Source organism: Macaca mulatta, chromosome 19 (genome assembly GCF_049350105.2).
Source record: "Macaca mulatta isolate MMU2019108-1 chromosome 19, T2T-MMU8v2.0, whole genome shotgun sequence".
NCBI lineage: Eukaryota > Metazoa > Chordata > Mammalia > Primates > Cercopithecidae > Macaca > Macaca mulatta.
In genome coordinates this window covers 47,968,879-47,991,838 of record NC_133424.1, presented here as the reverse complement: position 1 = coordinate 47,991,838, position 22,960 = coordinate 47,968,879, and the positions used below count along the sequence as shown (strand labels likewise).

Genomic DNA, 22,960 nt, shown 5'->3' with positions numbered 1-22,960 from the left:
AGTCTGCTCACTATATTCTTCCATCCTTCAGCACCCTTCTATCTCTTCCTTCATCTTAAAAACCTTTCCTTTAATTTCAACAGCGCTGCATGGGTTTGTCATTTCAGGGGTTGGTCATGTTCCAGGATCTGTTTATACACTTCTCTCAGGAGGAATGGGAGTGCCTGGACGCTGCTCAGAAGGACTTATACAGAGATGTAATGATGGAGAACTACAGCAGCCTGGTCTCACTAGGTAAGGATGTCTATCCGCAAATAACTCATGAATTTTGGGTGTACCTTTTAATTGTCTGGGTGAATTTTTACCTGTTGCCTAGGGAATTGTTTTGTTTTGTAGATTAAGAGATGGGCAGCTCTTTGGGGTCCCTCCATCTTCTCCATGCTTCAGACCTTTACACCTTTCTCTAGTCCTTCATGAGGACTAAGGGACTAACTTTGAATTCAGGAACAACAGGAGTATGTCTTACTTCTTTTCTTTCTCTTTTTTTTGAGACAAAGTCTCACTCTGTCACCCAGGCTGGAGTGCAATGGCGTGATCTCAGTTCACTCTAACCTCCATCTCTCGGGTTCAAGCGATTCTCATGCCTCAGCCTCCTGAGTAGGTGGGATTATAGGCATCCACCACCATGCCTGGCCAATTCTTGTATTTTTAGTAGAGACAGGGTTTCACCATGTTCGTCAGGCTGGTCTTAAACTCCTGACCTCAAGCAGTCCACCTATTTTGGCCTCCAAAATGCTGGGATTACAGGAGTGAGCCACCATGGCTGGCCGTCTTACTTCTTTTCTTATAAACAGGTCTGTGTATCCCAAAGCCTGATGTGATTTCCTTACTGGAGCAAGGGAAAGAGCCCTGGATGGTTTCAAGGGACGTCCTGGGAGGATGGTGCCCAGGTGAGTAAGGACTGAGCAGATGGGGAAGACACTGCTGTTTAGAACCCAGCCTGTCAGGGAGGCAGCACCATACAGGTATTGGTTGAGGAGTCTCTTCCTTAAGGTCCATTGTAAGGGTTGTGGCCTAAGAAACATGGAGAAAAGTCATAATACCCCCCAACACACACTTTTAAAAATGTATTTATTTATTTATTTTGAGATGGAGTCTCACTCTGTCGCCCAGGCTGGAGTGCAGTGGTGTGATCCCGGCTCACTGCAACCTCTGCCCCCGAGTTGAAGCAATTCTCCTGCCTCAGCCTTTGAAGGAACTGGCATTATAGGTGCCCACCACCATGCCCAGCTAATTTTTGTATTTTTAGTAGAGATGGGGTATCTTTTTTTTTTTTTTTTTTGAGACAGAGTCTCACTCTGTCGCCCAGGCTGGGGTGCAGTGGCCAGATCTCAGCTCACTGCAAGCTCTGCCTCCCAGGTTCACGCCATTCTCCTGGCTCAGCCTCCCGAGTAGCTGGGACTACAGGCGCCTGCCACCTTGCCCGGCTAGTTTTTTGTATTTTTTAGTAGAGATGGGGTTTCACCGTGTCAGCCAGGATGGTCTTGATCTCCTGACCTCGTGATTCGCCCGTCTCGGCCTCCCAAAGTGCTGGGATTACAGGCTTGAGCCACCGTGCCCGGCCAGAGATGGGGTTTCACCATGTTGGCTAGGCTGGTCTCGAACTTACCTCAGGTGATCCACCTGCCTCGGCCTCCGAAAGTGCTGAGATGACAGGTGTGAGTCACTGCGCCTGGCCAAGAATCCCCTTTTACCTTCACCTTTTCAGTCTCTACTACCCTCTTGTCATAATTTCTTCCCATTTCTTTTTTTTTTTTTTTTTTTTTTTTGAGACGGAGTCTCGCTCTGTCGCCCGGGTTGGAGTGCAGTGGCCGGACCTCAGCTCACTGCAAGCTCCGCCTCCCGGGTTCCCGCCATTCTCCTGCCTCAGCCTCCCGAGTAGCTGGGACCACAGGCGCCCGCCACCTATCCCGGCTAGTTTTTTGTATTGTTAGTAGAGACGGGGTTTCACCGTATTAGCCAGGATGGTCTCGATCTCCTGACCTCGTGATCCGCCCGTCTCGGCCTCCCAAAGTGCTGGGATTACAGGCTTGAGCCACCGCGCCCGGCCTCTTCCCATTTCAAAGAATAAAGTTACCTTCTTCGGGAGCCATCTCTTTCCTCTATCTTGGAGCTACTTCTTTCCCTTTGAAATTTAAACCTGTATTCTTGCTTTAAAGAAAAATCTTGCCAGGCGCGGTGGCTCACGCCTGTAATCCCAGTACTTTGGGAGGCCGAGGCGGGCAGATCACGAGGTCAGGAGATGAGACCATCTTGGCTAACATGGTGAAACCCTGTCTCTACTAAAAATACAAAAAATTAGCTGGGCGTGGTGGTGCGCGCCTGTAGTCCCAGCTACTTGGAGGCTGAGGCACGAGAATGGTGTGAACCCGGGAGGTGGAGCTTCCATTGAGCTGAGATGGCCCCACTGTACTCCAGCCTGGGCGACAAAGCGAGACTCCGTCTCAAAAAAAAAAAAAAAAGAAGAAAAATCTTTCAAAATATATTTATTTTTCATATTGATCCTTAACTTTTTTTTGTCTTGTCTTTTCTTGTCTAGTTTTCCTTTGATGCAGCCATTTCATTCATCAATGGATATTCATTCACTTTTTTTTTGAGATGGTTTCACTCTTGTTGCCCAGTCTGGAGTGCAATGGCACGATCTTGGCTCACTGCAACCTCCGCCTCCTGGGTTCAAGCGATTCTCCTGCCTCAGTCTCCCGAGTAGCTGGGATTACAGATGCACGCCACCACACCTGGCTAATTTTTGTGTTATTAGTAGAGACGGGGTTTCACCATGTTGGCCAGGCTGGTCTCGAACTCCTCACCTCAGGTGATCTACCCACCTCAGCCTCCCAAAGTGCTGGGATTACAGGCGTGAGCCACCGCGCCTGGCCTTTTTTTTTTTTTTTTTTTTTGAAACAGCGTCTTACTCTGTCACCCAGGCTAGAGTGCAGTGGCGTGATATTGGCTCACTGCAACCTCCACTTCCTGGGTTCAAGTAATTCTCCTGCCTCAGCCTCTTGAGTAGCTAGGACTACAGGCACGTACCACCACACCTGGCTACTTTTTGTATTTTCAGTAGAGACAGGGTTTCTCCATGTTGGCCAGGCTGGTCCTGAACTCAACCTCAGGTGATCCACCCGCCTCAACCTCCCAAAGTGCTGGGATTACAGGTGTGAGCCAGCATGCTTGGCCTGATTCACTTTTGATCAACATTTATTGACTTAAATCATGAAGCCTTCTTTTCTTGGTGGGTGACAGTTACAGAAGATACAAGCTCTCAGAATTACAGTCTAATAAATTTATTTATTTATTTATTTAGAGACAATATGTTGCTGTGTTGCCCAGGCTGGAGTGCAGTAGAGTGATCTTGGCTCACTCCAACCTCTGCATCCTGAATTCAAGCAATTCTCATGCCTCGGCCTCCCAAGTAGCTGATATTGCAGGCGCGTGCCACCATACCTTGCTAACTTTTTGTATTTTTAGTAGAGAAGGGTTTTGCCACATAGCCTAGGCTGGTCTTGAACTCCTGAGCTAAGGCAATCTGCCCACCTTGGCCTCCCAAAGTGCCAGGATTGCCAGCATGGGCTACCATACCCAGCCTAATAAAGGGTCTAGATCATGTGTATAAATCACTTTCTAAAAAGTAGACTCAACCAGGAGATTTCTAATATGGTGCTTAGAAGAAAGAGCTGAAGATATAATGTGAAGGAATAGGATATGGCTGCTTTTAGGAGGAAAAGGTACACAGAAATGATTATGTATAAAAGAGGACAATAAGTTAAATATAGAAGACTTAAGTGTCAAGGAAAAGGGAGTGATCCATTTTCAATAAGTTGGTGACAGTCTTAACATGGGCAAAAATTGGGCTGTAAGTAGCATAGACTGAGGGATTTTTCTTTTGAAGTAGAAAAGGTAAGGCATTGCCGGGCGCAGTGGCTCATGCCTGTAATCCCAGCACTTTGGGAGGCCGAGGCGGGCGGCTCACCTGAGGTTGGGAGTTTGAGGCTAGCCTGACCAACATGGAAAAACCCCGACTCTACTGAAAATACAAAAAAATCAGCTGGGTGTGGTGGTGCATGCCTGTAATCCCAGCTACTCGGGAGGCTGAGGCAGGAGAATCGCTTGAACCCAGGAGGCAGAGATTGTGGTGAGCCGAGATGGTGCCATTGCACTGCAGTCTGGGCAGCAAGAGTGAAACTCCGTCTCAAAAAAAAAAAAGAAAAGGCATTTTATTTTTCAAAATGTGCTTTTAAGTAATGCAAACTATCCATTTTAAAAAGTGTTTTAATTGTGGGATATAGATAACTTTATTTTCTTTTATCCATAGAACATTACAAAAATTTTTTTTTTATTATTAACTTGATTATGGAAGTCTTTGAACATACACAAAAGTAGAAAGGATGGTGGAATGGACATCCCCCAAATCTATTTCCTAGCTGCAGTAGTTATCAATGAGTTTCCATGTTTCCAGTCTTACTTGATCTATGCCTGTTGACCTCTGCACCTTCCCTGGAGTTTGTTAAAGCAAGTCCTGGATATCATGAGTTCAGTACTATTAAATGTATAGGTAGCTTTTCAGTGTTTCTTCTCCTGTTTTTGTTTTTGTGACAGGGTCTCTCTGTTGCCTATGCTGGAGTACACTGCAGCCTTGACCTCCAGGACTGAAGTGATCCTCCCACCTCAGCCTCCTGAGTAGCTCAGACCACAAGCACACACCACCACACCTGGTCAATTTCTAATTTTTTTTGTAGAGATGGGTTCTCCCTATGTGCCACAGGCTGGTCTGGAAGTCCTGGGCTCGAGCAATCCTCCTGCCACCTCACTTTCCCAAACTGCTGGGATTACAGGCATGAGCAACTGTGCCCAGCTTGTTTCTTCTATTTAAAATGACTGCTCTGAGGTATCTTTATTTAAATGGACATTTTCATATTTAATCTTTCAGATGTGAGATTCCTGGGCCAATTTTTTTTTTCTTTTTTTGAGACAGAGTCTTGCTCCGTTGGTAGGCTAGAGTGCTGTGGCACGATCTGGGCTCACTGCAACCTCCGACTCCCTGGTTCAAGTGATTCTCCTGCCTCAGCCTCCCAAGTAGCTTGGATTACAGGCACGTGCCACCTTGCCCAGCTAATTTTTTTTGTACTTTTAGTTGAGATGGGGTTTCACCACATTGGCCAGGATGGTCTGGATTTCCTGACCTCGTGATCTGCCCCGCCTCAGCCTCCCAAAGTGCTGGGATTACAGGTGTGAGCCACCACCCCCGGCCTGGTTTAAACTTTTTAAAACTCATGACAGTCTAGGACAGAAATGCATGAAACACTGGAGCTACCTCATACAACTCAGTTCAGACAAGTATTCGTAGCTGGTTAGTTAATTTAAAAGTTTAAAGTGAAAAGATCTGATATGCCACGACCATATGAATTTAGATGACAGCATTTAATCAGAGATGGGTGGATCACTTGAGACCAGCCTGGCAAATGTGGCGAAATCCCCTCTGTACTAAAAATACAAAAATCAGCCCGATGTGGTGTTGCATGCCTGTAATCCCAGCTACTCAAATGGCTGAGGCACAAAATTGATTGAATCCGGGAGGAGGAGGAGGAGGCAGTGAGCCAAGATCACACCACTGTACTGCAGTGTGGGTGACAGAGTGAGACTCTGTCTCAAGAAAACAAAAAAAGAACTTTTTAATTTTCATGATACCTTTTTTTTTTTTTTTGAGATGGAGTTTTGCTCTTATTGCCCCGGCTGCAGTGCAATGGCGCCATCTCGGCTCACAACAACCTCCGCCTCCCGGTTTCAAGTGATTCTCCTGCCTCAGCCTCTGAGTAGCTGGGATTACAGGCATGCAACACCATGCCCGGCTAATTTTTGTATTTTTAGTAGAGATGGGGTTTCACCATGTTGGTCAGGCTGGTTTTGAATTCCTGACCTCAGGTGATCCACCTGCCTTGGCCTCCCAAAGTGCCGGGATTACAGGCGTGAGCCACCACGCCTGGCCTCATGATACCATTTTTTTTTTTTTTTTTTGAGACGGAGTCTGGCTCTGTCACCCAGGCTGGAGTGCAGTGGCGCGATCTCGGCTCACTGCAAGCTCCGCCTCCTGGGTTTACGCCATTCTCCTGCCTCAGCCTCCCGAGTAGCTGGGACTACAGGCGCCCGCCACCTCGCCCGGCTAGTTTTTTGTATTTTTTAGTAGAGACGGGGTTTCACCGGGTTAGCCAGGATGGTCTCGATCTCCTGACCTCGTGATCCGCCCGTCTCGGCCTCCCAAAGTGCTGGGATTACAGGCTTGAGCCACCGCGCCCAGCCCATGATACCATTTTTAACCCATGAGCTTTCATAAATGTTTTGCCTTTTTAAAAAAATTTTTTTTTTATTTTTTGAGACAGAGTCTTGCTCTGTTGCCCAGGCTGGAGTGCAGTGGCATGATCTTGGCTCACTGCAACCTCCACTTCCTGGGTTCAAGCTATTCTCCTGCCTCAGCCTCCCGAGTAGCTGGAATTACAGGTGCCCGCCACCATGCCTAGTTAATTTTTGTATTTTTAGTAGAGACGGGGTTTCACCATGTTGGCCAGGATGGCCTCAATCTCCTGACCTCAAGTGATCCACCCGTCTCTGCCTCCCAAAGTGCTGGGATTACAGGCATGAGCCGCCATGCCCGGCCAATGTTTTGCCTTTAAATTTTTCCCATTTTTATAGTAGTTTTTATTACTGAATTTATTTATTCATTTACTTACTTACTAGTCTCTGATAGCACGGCAAAGCATCTTGTTTGAAAATGGGCTCCCTGCTGGGAGTTCTGCTTCATTTTGTATACACACTATACCTGTAAGGTATGAGTCATCATTTAAGGTTTTAGTTTTTTATGTGAAGGGATGACACAAAGGTTCTTGCAATCCAATTTCAACAGATGGTCTATGAAAGCTGTGCTGTTCTATACAGTAGCCACTAGCTACATGTGGCTAATTAGATTTAACTGTCAAGTAATTAAAATTAAATAAAATGAAAAATTCACTTCTTGGTCGGGCCCCTAGTGACTAACACCTGTAACTCCAGCGCTTAGGGAGGCTGAGGCAGGAGGATTGCTTGAGTCCAGGAGCTCAAGGCTGCAGTGAGCTGTGATCACACCACTGCATTCCAGCCCAGGTGACAGAGCAAGACCCTATGTCAAAAAGAAAAACAGGCCGGGTGCAGTGGCTCACACCTGTAATCTCAGCACTTTGGGAGGCTGAGGTGGGCGGATCACTTGAGGTCAGGAGTGGTCCGGTCAACATGGTGACCAGCCTAATCAACATAGTGAAACAACATCTCTATTAAAACAAACACACAAAAAATTAGCCAGGTGTGGTGGCCGGCACTTGTAATCCCAGCTACTCATGAGGCTGAGGACGGAGAATCACTGGAACCCAGAAAGTGGAGGTTGCAGTGAGCCAAGATCACACCACTGCACTCCAGCCTGGGTGACAGAGCAAGACTCTGTCTCAAAAAAAAAACTAAAACAAAAAAACTATATTTCCTGTTTGTGCTTTCTTTTTATGTTTCATCTTTTCTACTTCATTATTTGGTTTTATTTTCTTACTAATTTTTAGAAGTGATTCATTCATTCATTTTTTCATTTATTTATAATTATGGTAAAATATACATAGCATAAATGTGTTACTATTTTAACCATCTTTAATTGTATTCATATTGTGCAACTGTCATTTCTAGAATTGTGCACATTCATTTCTAGAACTCCTGAAATTCCAACATAATCATGACAGATCTACCCATTCGGGTTAAGAAGAGGCTTCTGTTTACTAGTTATCTCATTGTTAGCATATCCCAACGGACCCCTGCCAAAGTTCGCCCCTCAGATAAACAAAAGCTCAACACTATAATGCATGGGAATATTCATTGCTGGCTAGGAACAGACCGTCTGTGACACTGCCAGGAAGCGTCAAACTAGCCACTCAAATGAAAATGTGCCTACACTTGGAATGAGTAATCTCATTTTTGGACTGTCTACTACAGAAATAAAAGAAGTAGCTAATTCTGATATATACAGAAACACATTTCCTGGAATAGCAGTAACAATCTAAATGGGCATTAACAAAAACTGTGATGGGCCAGGCGTGGTGGCTCACGCCTGTAATCCCAGCACTTTGGGAGGCCAAGGCAGGTGGATCATGAGGTCAGGAGTTCGACACCAGCCTGGTCAACGTGGTGAAAACCCTGTTTCTACTAAAAATACAAAAAATTAGCCAGGTGTGGTGGTGCGCACCTGTAGTCCCAGCTACTCAGGAGGCTGAGGTAGGCAAATTGGTTGAACTCAGGAGGCAGAGGTTGCAGTGAGCCGAGATCATGCCATTGTACTCCAGCCTAGGCAACAGAGCTAGACTCCCTCTTGAGGGGGAAACAAAAAACAAAACAAAAAAAAAAAACTGTGACATTATGGTATATCCACATAATAGGATATTATGCAGCTATTCAAGGAAATGATGTAAATCTGTAAATAGCAACTTTAAAACTATCCTTGATCTATTGTTATCTGCGGGCAAAAGTTGCACACCAGTGTGTATAGGACAATTCTATTTTTATAAAAGGAAGAAAACGCACACATTGATACACATACATCATATATGAATGGGTGAATATGTGGATGTGCATAAACTTGGGAAAAGAAACACTCCAGACAAGTATGCATTCCTCTGGGGGTAGAAAATCATGTGTTTCAAACAGAAAGAAACATTTGCAAATACACATCTTCCTGGAAATAAGATGATGTAATGTGCTGAAAGTATAGTTCAGATCTTAATGAACAAGTAGGTGATATGGCACTTAAAACATTGGCTTAAGGCCGGGGCGGTGGCGCACATCTGTAATCCCAGCACTTTGGGAGGCCAAGGTGGATCACAAGGTCAGGAGACTGAGACCATCCTGACCAACATGGTAAAACCCCATCTCTACTAAAAACACAAAAATTAGCTGGCGTTGTGGCAGGCACCTGTAATCCCAGCTACTCAGGAGCCTGAGGAAGGAGAATCGCATGAACCCAGGAAGCAGAGGTTGCAGTGAGCCAAGAATACGCCACTGCACTCCAGCCTGGCAACAGAGTGAGACTCCGTCACAAAAAAAAAAAAAAAAAAAAAAAAAGGCTAAAAACTAGATATATATAAAAACTATCTAGTTGCTTTATTTACTAGTGGTGTCAAGACTAACTTCTTTAAGCATTATTGAACATAATAATTCTCTTTAATATTAGTATTTGAAGCCTTTTGGTTCTGTTTCTGCTGTTTTTTTCTTCATGTGATTTCTCATTTCCTGTATGTGTTAGACTTGTTGTTGTTTTTTGTTTGTTTTTTAATTGCAAAGTGCTCTCTTTTTCCTTGAAAAAAAATTTTTTTTTTTTTTGAGATGGAGTCTCGCTCTGTTGCCCAGGCTGGAGTGCAGTGGCCGGATCTCAGCTCACTGCAAGCTCCGCCTCCCAGGTTTTACGCCATTCTCCTACCTCAGCCTCCCCAGTAGCTGGGACTACAGGCGCCTGCCACCTCGCCCGGCTAGTTTTTTGTATTTTTTAGTAGAGACGGGGTTTTACTGTGTCAGCCAGGATGGTTTCGATCTCCTGACCTTGTGATCCGCCTGTCTCGGCCTCCCAAAGTACTGGGATTACAGGCTTGAGCCACCACGCCCGGCCTCCTTGAAACTTTGTGAGAATATTTTGAGGGTTGAGTTGAGGTTGATTTTGTCCACAGAGATTTTGCGTTTGCTTTTTGCACAACCTGGCCCATAGGACAATTTTTATTGTCATCACTTAGCATCAAAGGAATTTGTAGGCCAGGCGCATTGGCTCACGCCTATAATCCTAACACTTTGGGAGGCCGAGGTGGGTGGATCACTTGAGGTCAGTAGTTTGAGACCAGCCTGGCTAACATGGTGAAACCGTTTCTGTACTAAAAATAAAAAAATTAGCTGGGCATGGTGTGCCTGTAATCCCAGCTGCTTGAATGGCTGAGGCACAGAACTGATTGAACCTGGGAGGTGGAGGTTGCAGTGAGCCGAGATCGCACCACTGCATTCCGGCATGGGTGACAGAGCGAGACTCTGTCTCAAAAAAACCAAAAAAGAATTTTTTAATTTTCATGATACCATTTTTAACCCATGAGCTTTTGTAAATGTTTTGCATTTAAATTTTTTTCCCATTTTTTTATTCCTGAATTCAACCTTAATTGCACTGTAGTCAGTACTTACATGGTCAATATGAGACCAGTTTCTGGAAATGCGTTAAGACTCAGTTAATGCACTGGTGCATTGTCAGTGTTTTTGCGGGGATGGGGATTCACGTGTTCTTGTGCTTTCTTTTAATTTTTGCGTGCAGAATTCTCACACGTTCAACATATCATGCTTGTTAATTTGATGTAAAGATACTCTGTATCCTTTTCATATTTTCTGGGTGCTTGACCTCTCAGTTTTAAAAGAGGTGTATTGAAATCTCCCACAATCAGCCAGGTGCAGTGGCTCACGCCTATAATCCCAGCACTTTGGGGGGCTGAGGCCTCCAAAAGGGATCATGGGGTCAGGAGTTCAAGACCAGCCTGGCCAAGATGGTGAAACCCTGTCTCTAGTAAAAATACAAAAAATTAGCCAGGCGCGGTGGTAGGCGCCTGTAATCCCAGCTACTTGGAAGGCTGAGGCAGGAGAATCACTTGAACTCAGAGGGCAGAGGTTGCAGTGAGCCAAGATCGTGCCACCACACTCCAGCTGGGGTGACAGAGTGAGACTCAAAAAAAAAAAAAAAATCTCCCACAATCAAGATGAAGCCTAATCTTTTTGTATTTTCTCAATTTTTACTTTACATATTTAGAGTTTATTTTACTGGATGCTTACAAATTTAGAATTGTTAAATCTTTTTGGTGAATGAACATTTTATTATGTAGTAATCCTGTTTATTCCCAATAATATTTTCACCTTGAAGTCTATTTTTTTCCAGTGCTAAGACCCTAGCTTTCTATTCGTGAATACTTGCCTGATTTTCATTTTCTTAGTTTTTACTTCAACTTTTTTGTGTCTTCATGTTTTTTAGATACTTTTTATTTTAAAAGGGTTGAAATTTACTTTTTCTTTGTTTACATTCCTTATAATTACTGATGTATTTGGATTTTTTTTTTTTTTTTGAGACAGGTTCTCTCTCTCTGTTGCCCAGGCTGAGTGCAGTGGTGCAATCACAGCTCACCACAGCCTCAACCCCCTGGGCTCAAGCAATCTGCATACCTCAGCCTCCTGAGTAGCTGAAAATAAAGGCATGATCCACCTCTCTTGGCCTGTTTGAATTTTTTTAACCAGCTTATTTTGTTCTATTTGTCTCACTTTTCCTGTCTTCTGTGGCCTGTTTTATTTTACATTGTTTTAGATTTGAGGTTTTAAAAAAATCTGATGCCCGTACTTAGTTTGATTCCACTGATTTGGAAGTTGAAAGCACAGACTCTGGAGCCAGACTTCCTCCATTCAAATCCTAGCTCTGTCATTTAATACCTCTATGACTTTTGGCAATTTACTTAACCTCTCTGGTCCTCATTGGCAAATATATACGCTATTCACAGCATTCTAAATGAGCTTATATAGTAAATGTGTAAAGCAGTAAAATTAGTGCCTGGCACATAGCAAGCATGATGTGTAAGCTATTTTTTTTTTTTCTGTTCATTTTGTTCTTATTGGGATTTCATCATGCGTAGTTTTTTTAAGAGTCAGGTTCGTTTGTCACCCAGGCTGGAGTGCAGTGGCTTGACTACAGCTCATTGCAGCACTGACTTTCTGGGCATGGGTGATCCTCCTGCCTTAGCCTCCCGAGTACCTGAGGCTACAGGCACATGCCATCACACCCGGCTCTTTTTTTTTGAGACAGTGTCCCAAGCTGTTTCCCAGGCTAGTCTTGAACTCCTGGGCTCTGGTAATCTTCCAGCCTTGGCATCCCAAAGTGTTGGGATTACAGCCATGAACCACCATGCCTGGCTTGTAGAACTTCTACTTTTTTTTTTTTTCCCCTGAGATGAAGTCTCCCTCTGTTGCCCAGGCTGGAATGCAGTGGCACGATATTGGCTCACTGCAACCTCTGTCTCCTGGGTTTAAGCAATTCTTCTGCCTCAGCCTCCTAAGTAGCTGGGAATTCAGGCGTGCACTACCATGCCTGGCTTATTTTGTATTTTTAGTAAAGTCGGGGTTTTGCCATGTTGACCAGGCTGGTCTTGAACTCCCTGATGACCTCAGGTGATCCACCTGCCTCAGACTCCCAAAGTGCTGAGATTACAGGCATGTGCCACCGCACCCTGCCCCATAGAACTTTTAAAATTTACCATCCATGGCACTCATTGCACCTGACTCAGATTTTTTTTAGAAAACCTCATCACTTCTGAATAAATTTTAGCTGTTACATCTTGAATACAGTTTGCTCCCTGTTCTTTCAGTATTACTTTCAGGAAGACAAATGAATTCTTTGACTTTTCTTTATGACTCTTAACCTTGCTTTTGCATTTCTAATTATTTAATCATTCCAGTGAGGTTTTGATGTTGATTTCTTTCTCTCTCTTTTTCTCCTTGAAATTTATACGTTGAAGAAACTGGATCATCTGTCATTTAACATTTAGCTCCCCTCCCTTTATTCCTTTCTTTCCTATAAACAGACTGTGATATTAGTATTGTGTATTTCATCAAGAAGCACATATCTGGTTGTTTCTGTTTTTGTGATGTTAGTAGCCATTCCTCATCTCATCCCCTAAAAATTACTAGGTAATTTTAAAATTGTCCTTATGAACACACAGATTTAAAAAATATTTCATGTGATTTATTGTAATTACATTATAATGATTACAGTTATTATTCTCGAATTCATGCTCAACTTGTCCCATCTTTGGCCAATGGGACCCTCTTCACAATGGTTCCTGAGTCTTTTTGACATGACCCTAGGGGTCTTGAATAAGCTTCTTTGCTTTTCTAATATGCCAGCTTTTTCCATGCTCATAATGCACCTTTCTGTCCTAATCCCAAGATGCTCCAAGGAACCTAGGTTCTGTGTAGTAAGAAATGGTATTTAGAGACAGTAATCTGTCATTAGCGTGTTCATTGCTGCTGGATTGGTTGTTTCTAAGGCTTCAATGGATGAAGATGGAAAGTATTTTTTAAAAATCATGATTGCACTCTTATACTGCCAATTCAAATTCATTCATTGAATTTTAAGTTTCAATGATTTATTTTTTAATTTTTAGATACCCCATTTGTGTCTTTTACAAAAACTTGCTTGGCCTTTTTGCTAATGAGATATTACTTTCTCACTTTAAAAAAGTAAACTTTAGGTTTTAGGATAGTTTTAGACTTACAGAAACGTTGTCAGGTAAGTACAGAGATTTCCCATATACATCACATGTAGTTTCTCATTAACATTGTATGTTTGTACATTTGTCATAATTAACTAATTAATGTTGATCCTATTCAATAATAACATCATTGAAGGAATGTGGTTATTATTTACCTTTCCTATGGTGCTGAGATCTATTATTATTAATGGAAACTCCTACTTTACTCAGATTTCTTTATCTTTTTTTTTTTTTTTTTTTTTTTTTTTTGAGACAGATTCTGGCTTTTGTTGCCCAGGCTGGAGTGCAATGGTGCGGTCTTGGCTCAGTACAGCCTCAGCCTCCCGGGCTCAAACGATTCTCCTGTCTCAGCCTCCCGAGTAGCTGACATTACAGGCATGGGCCACCACGCCTGGCTAATTTTTGTATTTTTAGTAGAGACAGGGTTTCACCATGTTAGCCAGGCTGGTCTCGATCTCCTGACCTTGTGATCCGCCTGCCTCAGCCTCCCAAAGTGCTGGGATTACAGGCATGAGCCACCACACCCGGCCTCCTTAGCTTTTACCTAATGTCCTTTTTTCCTATTCTAGGATCTTGGCTAGGAGAACACATTGCATTGAGTCATTATGTTTCCCTTGGCTCTTTGACAGGTTTTCAGGCTTTCCTTGTTTGTGATTATCTCAATAGTTTTGGAGAGTACTGGCCAGGTATTTCGTAGATTATCTCTCATTTTGGGATTTGTCTGGTGTTTTTCCAGTGATTAAACTGGAGTTCAGTATTTTTAGAAGGAAGATCACAGAGATAAAATGTTGTTCTCATCACATCATATAAGGGTACATACTATCACCATGTATGTACACTATCTTTTTTTTTTTTTTTTTTTTTGAGACGGAGTCTCGCTCTGTCGCCCAGGCTGGAGTGCAGTGGCGCAATCTCGGCTCACTGCAAGCTCCGCCTCCCGGGTTCACGCCATTCTCCTGCCTCAGCCTCCCGAGTAGCTGGGACCACAGGCGTCCGCCACTGCGCCCGGCTAATTTTTTCTATTTTTAGTAGAGACGGGGTTTCACCATGGTCTCGATCTGTTTTTTTTTTTTTTTTAAAGACAGAGTCTTGCTCTGTCGCCCAGGCTGGAGTATAGTGGCACAATCATAGCTCACTGCAACCTTGAACTCCTGAGCTAAAGCAATCCTCCTCTCTCAGACTCCCAAAGTGCTGGGATTACAGGCATGAGCTACCACGCCCAACACATTTTTACTTCTTTAGGACATTATTTTCAGTTTGTCTCCCTCTTCTACCATAGATGTTTTTATTTTATTTTTTTTTTTTGAGACAGAGTCTTGCTCTGTCGCCCAGGCTGGAGTGCTGTGGCCGGATATCAGCTCACTGCAAGCTCCGCCTCCCGGGTTCCCGCCATTCTCCTGCCTCAGCCTCCCGAGTAGCTGGGACTACAGGCGCCCGCCACCTCGCCTGGCTAGTTTTTTGTATTTTTTAGTAGGGACGGGGTTTCACCGTGTTAGCCAGGATGGTCTCGATCTCCTGACCTTGTGATCCGCCCGTCTCGGCCTCCCAAAGTGCTGGGATTACAGGCTTGAGCCACTGCGCCCGGCCAGATGTTTTTATTTCTACTCAACAAGGAAATGCTATGTTTTTGCTTTCTGTTTATTTTTCAGACTCGGAGTTTAGATGTAAGACCAAAGATTCATGTTTCCCAAAAGAAATCTATGAAGTAACATCATCTCAGTGGGTGAGAATGGAAAAATGTCACAGCCTTGTGGGCTCCAGTGTCAGAGATGACTGGGAATGCAAAGGCCAGTTTCAGCACCACGATATAAATCAGGAACGATATTTGGAAAAAGCAATAATGACTTACGAGAAAACGCCAACTTTCTGCCTACAGACATCTCTCACTCTGCATCATCAGATTAATCCTGGAGAGAAACTGTATAAATCCATAGAATGTATGGCTTTTAAGAATGGCTCAGAACTTACACAACAGCAAGAAACCCATACTGGTGAAAAACTCTATAAATGTAAGGGGTGTGGAAAGGCCTTTTGTCATTTTTCCTATTTTGTTAAACATCAGAGAATTCATACTGGGGAAAAGCCCTATGCATGTAAAGAATATGGAAAAGCTTTTATTTCTGGCTCACATCTTATTCAACACCAGAAAATATATATAGATGAGAGACCTCATGAGTGTCAGGAATCTCTGAAGGCCTTTAGACCATCTACGCACCTTATTCAACATCGGAGAATTCATACTGGTGACAAACCATATGAATGTAAAGAATGTGGGAAATCTTTTACTTCTGGCTCAACACTAAATCAACATCAGCAGATTCACACTGGTGAGAAACCCTATCATTGTAAGCAATGTGGAAAATCTTTTACTGTTGGCTCAACACTAATTCGACACCAGCAAATTCACACTGGTGAGAAACCATATGATTGTAAGGAATGTGGAAAATCTTTTGCTTCAGGCTCAGCACTAATTCGACATCAGCGAATTCACACTGGTGAGAAACCCTATGACTGTAAGGAATGTGGAAAATCTTTTACTTTTCACTCAGCACTAATTCGACATCAGCGAATTCACACTGGTGAGAAACCCTATGATTGTAAGGAATGCGGAAAATCTTTTACTTTTCACTCAGGGTTAATTGGACACCAGGTAATTCACACTGGTGAGAAACCTTATGATTGTAAAGAATGTGGGAAATCTTTTACTGCTGGCTCAACACTCATTCAACATCAGCGAATTCACACTGGTGAGAAACCCTATGATTGTAAAGAATGTGGGAAATCTTTTGCTTCTGGCTCAGCACTACTTCAACATCAGCGAATTCACACTGGTGAGAAACCCTATTGTTGTAAGGAATGTGGAAAATCTTTTACTTTTCGCTCAACACGCAATCGACACCAGCGAATTCACACTGGTGAGAAACCCTATGATTGTAAAGAATGTGGAAAATCTTTTGCTTCTGGCTCAGCACTACTTCAACATCAGCGAATTCACACTGGTGAGAAACCCTATCATTGTAAGGAATGTGGAAAATCTTTTACTTTTCGCTCAGGGCTAATTGGACATCAGGCAGTTCACACTGGTGAGAAACCCTATGATTGTAAAGAATGTGGAAAATCTTTTACTTCTCGCTCAGCACTAATTCAACATCAGCGAATTCACACTGGTGAGAAACCCTATCACTGTAAGGAATGTGGAAAATCTTTTGCTGTTGGCTCAACATTAATTCAACATCAGCAAATTCACACTGGTGAGAAACCCTATGATTGTAAGGAATGTGGGAAGGCCTTTAGACTTCGTTTACGACTTACTCAACATCAACAAATCCATACTGGTGAGAAACCGTATCAATGTCAGGAATGTGGGAAAGCCTTTATCAGTGTCTCAGGACTCACCCAACATCACAGAATTCACACTGGTGAGAAACCCTATGAATGTCCGGAATGTGGAAAGGCCTTTAGACAGCGTACATACCTTAATCAACATCAGAGAATTCATACTGGTGAGAAACCTTATGAATGTAAAGAATGTGGGAAATCTTTTACTTTCTGCTCAGGACTAATTCAACATCAGCAAAATCACACTGGTGAGAAACCCTGTGATTGTAAGGAAAGTGGGAAATCTTTTACTTCTCACTCAACACTAATTCAACATCAGCAAATTCACACTGGTGAGAAACCCTATGATTGTAAGGAATGTGGAAAATCTTTTACTTCTCACTCAACACTAATTCAACATCAGCAAATACACACTGGTGAGAAGCTCTATGATTGTAAGGAATGTGGGAAATCTTTTGCTTCTCATTCAACACTAATTCAACATCAGCGAATTCACACTGGTGAGAAACCCTATCATTGTAAGGAATGTGGGAAATCTTTTACTCTCCGCTCAGCACTAATTCAACATCGGCCAATTCACACTGGTGAGAAACGCTACAGTTGTAAAGAATGTGGGAAATCTTTTACTTGTCACTCAACACTAATTGAACATCAGCGAATTCACACTGGTGAGAAACCCTATCATTGTAAGGAATGTGGAAAATCTTTTACTTTTCGCTCAGCAATAATTCAGCATCAGCGAATTCACACTGGTGAGAAACCCTATGATTGTAAGGAATGCGGGAAGGCCTTTAGACGTCGTTCAAAACTTACTCAACATCAACGAATCCATACTGGTGAGAAACCTTATCAATGTCATGAATGTGGGAAAGCCTTTGTCCGTTTCTCAGGACTCACAAAACATCACAGTATTCACACTGGCGAGAAACCCTATGAATGTAAGACATGTGGGAAGTCCTTCAGACAGCGTACACACCTTACTCTACATCAGAGAATTCATACCGGTGACAGACCTTATGAATGTAAAGAATGTGGGAAGTCTTTTACTTGCGGCTCAGAACTAATTCGACATCAGCGAACTCACACTGGTGAGAAACCTTATGATTGTAAGGAATGTGGGAAGGCCTTTAGATGTCCTTCACAACTTAGTCAACATAAACGAATCCATACTGGTGAGAGAACTTATCAATGTCCAGAATGTGGGAAAGCCTTTTTCTATGCCTCAGGACTCAGCCGACATCAGAGTATTCACACTGGTGAGAAACCCTATGAATGTAAGACATGTGGGAAGGCCTTTAGACAACTTACACAGCTTACTCGACATGGGAGAATTCATGACCTAACATAATTAAAGTAGGAAACCGTTCTCATGCCATTTGTCATGGATCATCAGCAGATTCCATATGTGGGTCAAATACAATGGATGTGGGAATTCCTTTTACTTCATATTCACTTTTTCCAGAATTAGGACCTTTTTTTTTTTTTTTTTGACATGGAGTCTCGCTGTCGCCCAGGCTGGAGTGCAGTGGCACTATATTGGCTCACTACAAGCTCCACCTCCTGGGTTCATGCCATTCTCCTGCTTCAGCCTCCCAAGTAGCTGGGACTACAGGCATCTGCCACCATGCCCAGCTAATTTTTTTGTTTTTCTATTTTTAGTAGAGACAGAGTTTCACTGTGTTAGCCAGGATGGTCTCGATCTCCTGACCTCGTGATCCACCCAACAAAATTAGGACATTTAATACTAAAAGAAATTGATAATGAGTGTAGATGAGTTTTCTATCATGATTCAAAGCTTGTTGAAGTTATACAAATTCATATTAGAGAATGTGGTCAATGACAAAAGACAACCATTTACTACCTATGTGACATTAGGCTAATTATGTAAATTCTCTGTGCCAAAATTACTAATTGGTAAAATGTTGATGGTAATAGTTGTTTTTGTCTTTTGTTTTGTTTTGAGACAGAGTCTTGCACTGTTGCCCAGGCTGGAGTGCAGTGGCACTATCTTGGCTCACTGCAACCTCTGCCTCCCGGGTCCAAGTTATTCTCCTGCCTCAGCCTCCTGAGTAGCTGAGATTACAGGCATGCGCCAGCATGCTGGGCTAATTTTTGTATTTTTAGTAGAGACGGGGTTTTATTGTGTTGGTCAGGGTGGTCTCAAACTCCTGACCTTGTGATCTCCCTGCCTCAGCCTCCCAAAGTGCTGGGATTACAGGCGTGAGCCACTGTGCCTGGCTAGTAATAGTTTTTTTTTATAATAAATAAGTGTGACTACATTTTTCGTGTTTGACTACTGGCTTCTTTTTAAGCCTCACTTCCGTGTCTACTTCCCTGTCTACTTTAGCCCATATCTGCAAAGGTGGCTAAGAGAGCCCTTGCTGGAAAGAAAGCAAGCAAAACTAAAGTCTGTGTGCACCTTCTCCTTTGGATCCACTGGGCAATTTATATTAGAAATTCCAAGCCAGGCGAGGTGGCTCACATCTGTAATGCCAGGACTTTCAGAGGCTGAGGTGGGTGGATCACCTGAGGTTAAGAGTTCAAGACCAGCCTGGCCAACATGTTGAAACCCCATCTCTACTAAAATACAAAATTGGCCAGACATGGTGGCGTATATCCGTAATCCCAGCTATTCAGGAGGCAAGGCTGGAGAATCGCTTGAACTCGGGAGGCGGATGTTGCGGTGAGCTAGTCAGTGGAGCAGTCAGAACACACACAGTGTTTATCAATTAAGTTTGTAGTCAGAACACACACCACGTTTATCAGTTATGTTTGCTGTCTTGTATGGACACAGTTTGTGATGCCCTAAAACAAGTAGTGGTGCCAAAGATAATCATAGGCCACCATAACAGATAAAATGACAATGAGAAAGTTGAAATATTGTTGGGATCATCCAAATATGAACACATGCTATTGAATAAATGGAGCCAATAGACTTGTTCACTGCATGGTTATGTCAGAGGCATGTAAACCAGAACAACTTCTTGAATAGGAGCTGTGTAAAATAACACTCAAACCTACTGGGCTGCATTCCTAGACAGTTAAGGCATTCTAAGTCATAAAATGAGATAAGAAGTCAGCATAAGATACAGGTCATAAGGACCTTGCTGATAAAACATCTTGCAGTAAAGAAATCGGCCACATCCAAGATCGTGACAAGAGTGATCTCTGGTCATCCTCACGGCAATACTCCCAGCAGCACCATGACAACCAGCTAAGTTTTTATTTTTTATTTCAGTAGAGTTGGAGTCTTGCTTTGTTACCCTGGCTGGTCTTGAATTCCTGTCCTCAAGCAATCTTCCCACCTTATGAATGTAAAGAATGGCCCACCTTGGCCTCCCAAAGTGCTGGAATTACAATCATGAGCCACTGCACCTGGCCCTTTTTTTTATTGAGATGGAATTTGGCTCTTGTTGCCCAGGCTGGAGTGCAACAGCACGATCTCGGCTCACCGCAACCTCCGCCTCCCAGGTTCAAGCGATTCTCTTGCCTCAGCCTCCTGAGTAACTGGGATTACAGACATGCTCCACCATGCCAGGCTAATTTTGTATTATTTAGTAGAGAAGGGGTTTCTCCATTTTGGTCAGGCTGGTCTCTGAACTCTGGGCAGGGCTAATTTAGATAAGGTAGTCAGGAAAGGCATTTCTTACAAGGTGGTATTTGCATGAACGTAGACATATGGTTGCATTTTATTATATGTAAATTATACTTCAATTAAGTTGATGAAAAAATCTTATCAACTATTCACTTCGGATTGTTGTATTTCATTCTATTTAAATCACACTTGTGTTTTAAAAAGTCAACACTTGTCTACAACTTACATATCTGTTGATTTGTACTTTTTCTAATATGTTTATGGATGATTTAAAATATATATATACACATATCTTTTAAGGTTATTTTAAGGTTAATCAATTGACGCTTTGTCTCAATTGATTCTTTTGTCTCAATTTGTAGTCAGTTGAGGTTTGTCACAATTTATGGAAACAAATCAAATGTTTGTTCTCAAATTCTTACTCTGTCATTTATTATTTCTTCTCCATATTTTTGTTACTGCTTCCTTGGAGATATTTAAACATAAATGTATAGAGAGAGGGTTAAGATGGAGAAGTACTTTTTACAGTTCAGTTGTCTTTTTTGTGTGTGACAGGTTTTTGTTGTGTTGCCCAGGCTGGAGTGCAATGCCACAATCTTGGCTCATTGCAGCCTCAACTTCCCGGGCTAAGTCGATCCCCCACCTCAGCATCCCAAGTAGCTAGGACTACAGGCACACACCACCACGCCTAGCTAATTTTTGTATCTTTTGTAGAGACAGGGTTTCACTTTGTTGCCCACGCTGGTCTTGAATTCTTGGGCTCAATTGGTCCTCCCACCTCAGCCTCCTAGGTGCTGGGATTACAGGTGTGAGCCACTGTGTTCAGCCAATATTCTGTTTTATGTTTTTACTTTTCACTTTTAAAAATTAACTCCTTTTATGAAAAAAGTAGAATTTTTAAGGAGCAGAGAAAAGCACAATGAAGACAGAAAAATCTCCTGTATATTCTTATCGACCAAAGATGATCTATTCAGGGGGTAAATGCTTTTTTCTTTTTTTTTTTTTGAGACGGAGTTTCGCTCTTGTTGCCCAGGATGGAGTGCAATGGCGTGATCTCGGTTCACCACAACCTCTGCCTCCCAGGTTCAAGCAATTCTCCTGCCTCAGGCTCCCGAGTAGCTGGCATTACAGGCATGCACCACCACGCCCAGCTAATTTTGTATTTTTAGTAGAGAGGGGGTTTCTCCATGTTGAGGCTGGGCTCAGACTCCTGACCTCAGGTGATCCGCCTGCCTCAGCCTCCCAAAGTGCTGGGATTACAGGCGTGAGCCACCGTGCCTGGCTGGTAAATCCTTTTAGTAGAGGAGTTTTGTTTTTTTTTTTTTTTTTTTTTGAGACAGAGTCTGGCTCTGTCGCCCAGGCTGGAGTGCAGTGGCGCGATCTCGGCTCACTGCAAGCTCCGCCTCCCGGGTTCATGCCATTCTCCTGCCTCAGCCTCCTGAGTAGCTGGGACTACAGGCGCCCGCCACCGCGCCCAGCTAATTTTTTGTATTTTTAGTAGAGACGGGGTTTCACCGTGGTCTCAATCTCCTGACCTTGTGATCCGCCCGCCTCGGCCTCCCAAAGTGCTGGGATTAAAGGCGTGAGCCACCGCGCCTGGCCTGGAGTTTCAATATTTCTAGTCTGCCATAGTACTAGAAAGAAAAGAATCATTACTGACATCTTTACGACATTGAGTTTTTCTCTTGTACCTGGTATATCTCTTTATTTCAGTAGGTATTCTTTTATGTGCTTCAGTAAGTCTTTATATTTTTAGCATAAAAGTGTACACATTTCTTGTTTTACTTATTTCTAGATACTTTATGGTTTTTGTTTATAATACGATTGGGATATTTTTTGTTATGTAATTGATTACTATTACTATGTACTAAACTATTGGTTTTTGTCTAAGGATTGTAACATTGATGAACTACTTTAGTAGATGAAATGGTTTCTTCATGAGATTGAATTGTCTAAAGAGATGTTGGTATTATTTGTAAATAAAAGTATTTGCCTATTCCTCTCTATATGCCTTCTTTTCTTAATTTATACTTGTAGCTTGGATTATATGTCTAATATTGAATGTCTACAACACTAATTAGTTTCCTCATCTTGACCCTTTCTTTAAGTGAGGTTTGTTGTTGTTGTTGTTGTTTTCTTGTGAGACAGGGTCTCACTCTGTCACCAGGCTTGAGGGCAGTGGCATGATCACTGCTCACTGCAGCCTCAACCTCCCAGGCTCAATCAATCCTTCCACCTCAGCCTCCCAAGTACCTGGGACTACAGGTGTGCACCACAATGCCCAGCTCATTTTTGTATTGTTTGTAGAGATGGGGTTTTGCCGTGTTGTCGAGGCCAGTGTTGAACTTCTGGGCTCAAGCAATCTGCCCTCCTCGGCCTCCCAAAGTGCTGGGATTACAGGTGTGAGCCATTGTGCCTGGCCAAGGGAATATTTTTAATGTTCACCATTAAGGATGATTGCTGTAGGTTTACGGTTTTATTAATTAAAAATATTTTTGGCTGTATTTTTAATTGTATTTCAATTTAAATTTTAATTGTAAAAATAATTTTGTATTTTTAATACAAAATTAGCTGGATGTGGTGGTGGGCACCTGTAATCCCAGCTACTCGGGAGGCTGAGGCAGAGAATTGCTTGCACCCGGGAGGCAGAGGTTGCAGTGAGCTGAGATCGCAACACTGCACTCCAGCCTGGGTG

The 22,960-nt window shown here is 43.0% G+C and overlaps 1 protein-coding gene across 3 annotated transcripts in view; it reads left to right on the top strand.

Annotated features, from left to right (window-relative positions):
• Nucleotides 1–22,271, top strand: part of ZNF850 (zinc finger protein 850) — a 34,168-nt gene extending 11,897 nt beyond the window's left edge. The window contains exons 3-6 of one of the 3 annotated variants that reach the window (XM_077982391.1): nucleotides 108–234; nucleotides 795–890; nucleotides 14,981–17,758; nucleotides 21,274–22,271. In XM_077982391.1, coding sequence (XP_077838517.1) covers nucleotides 108–234; nucleotides 795–890; nucleotides 14,981–17,758; nucleotides 21,274–21,434 — 3,162 coding nt within the window. In that variant the 3' untranslated portion in view covers nucleotides 21,435–22,271. Of the gene's footprint in view, nucleotides 1–107; nucleotides 235–794; nucleotides 891–14,980; nucleotides 18,874–21,273 lie in introns of all 3 variants that reach the window. The other 2 variants (XM_015123580.3, XM_077982390.1) reach the window with 2 other exon arrangements.
• The last annotated feature ends 689 nt before the right edge of the window (nucleotides 22,272–22,960 follow it).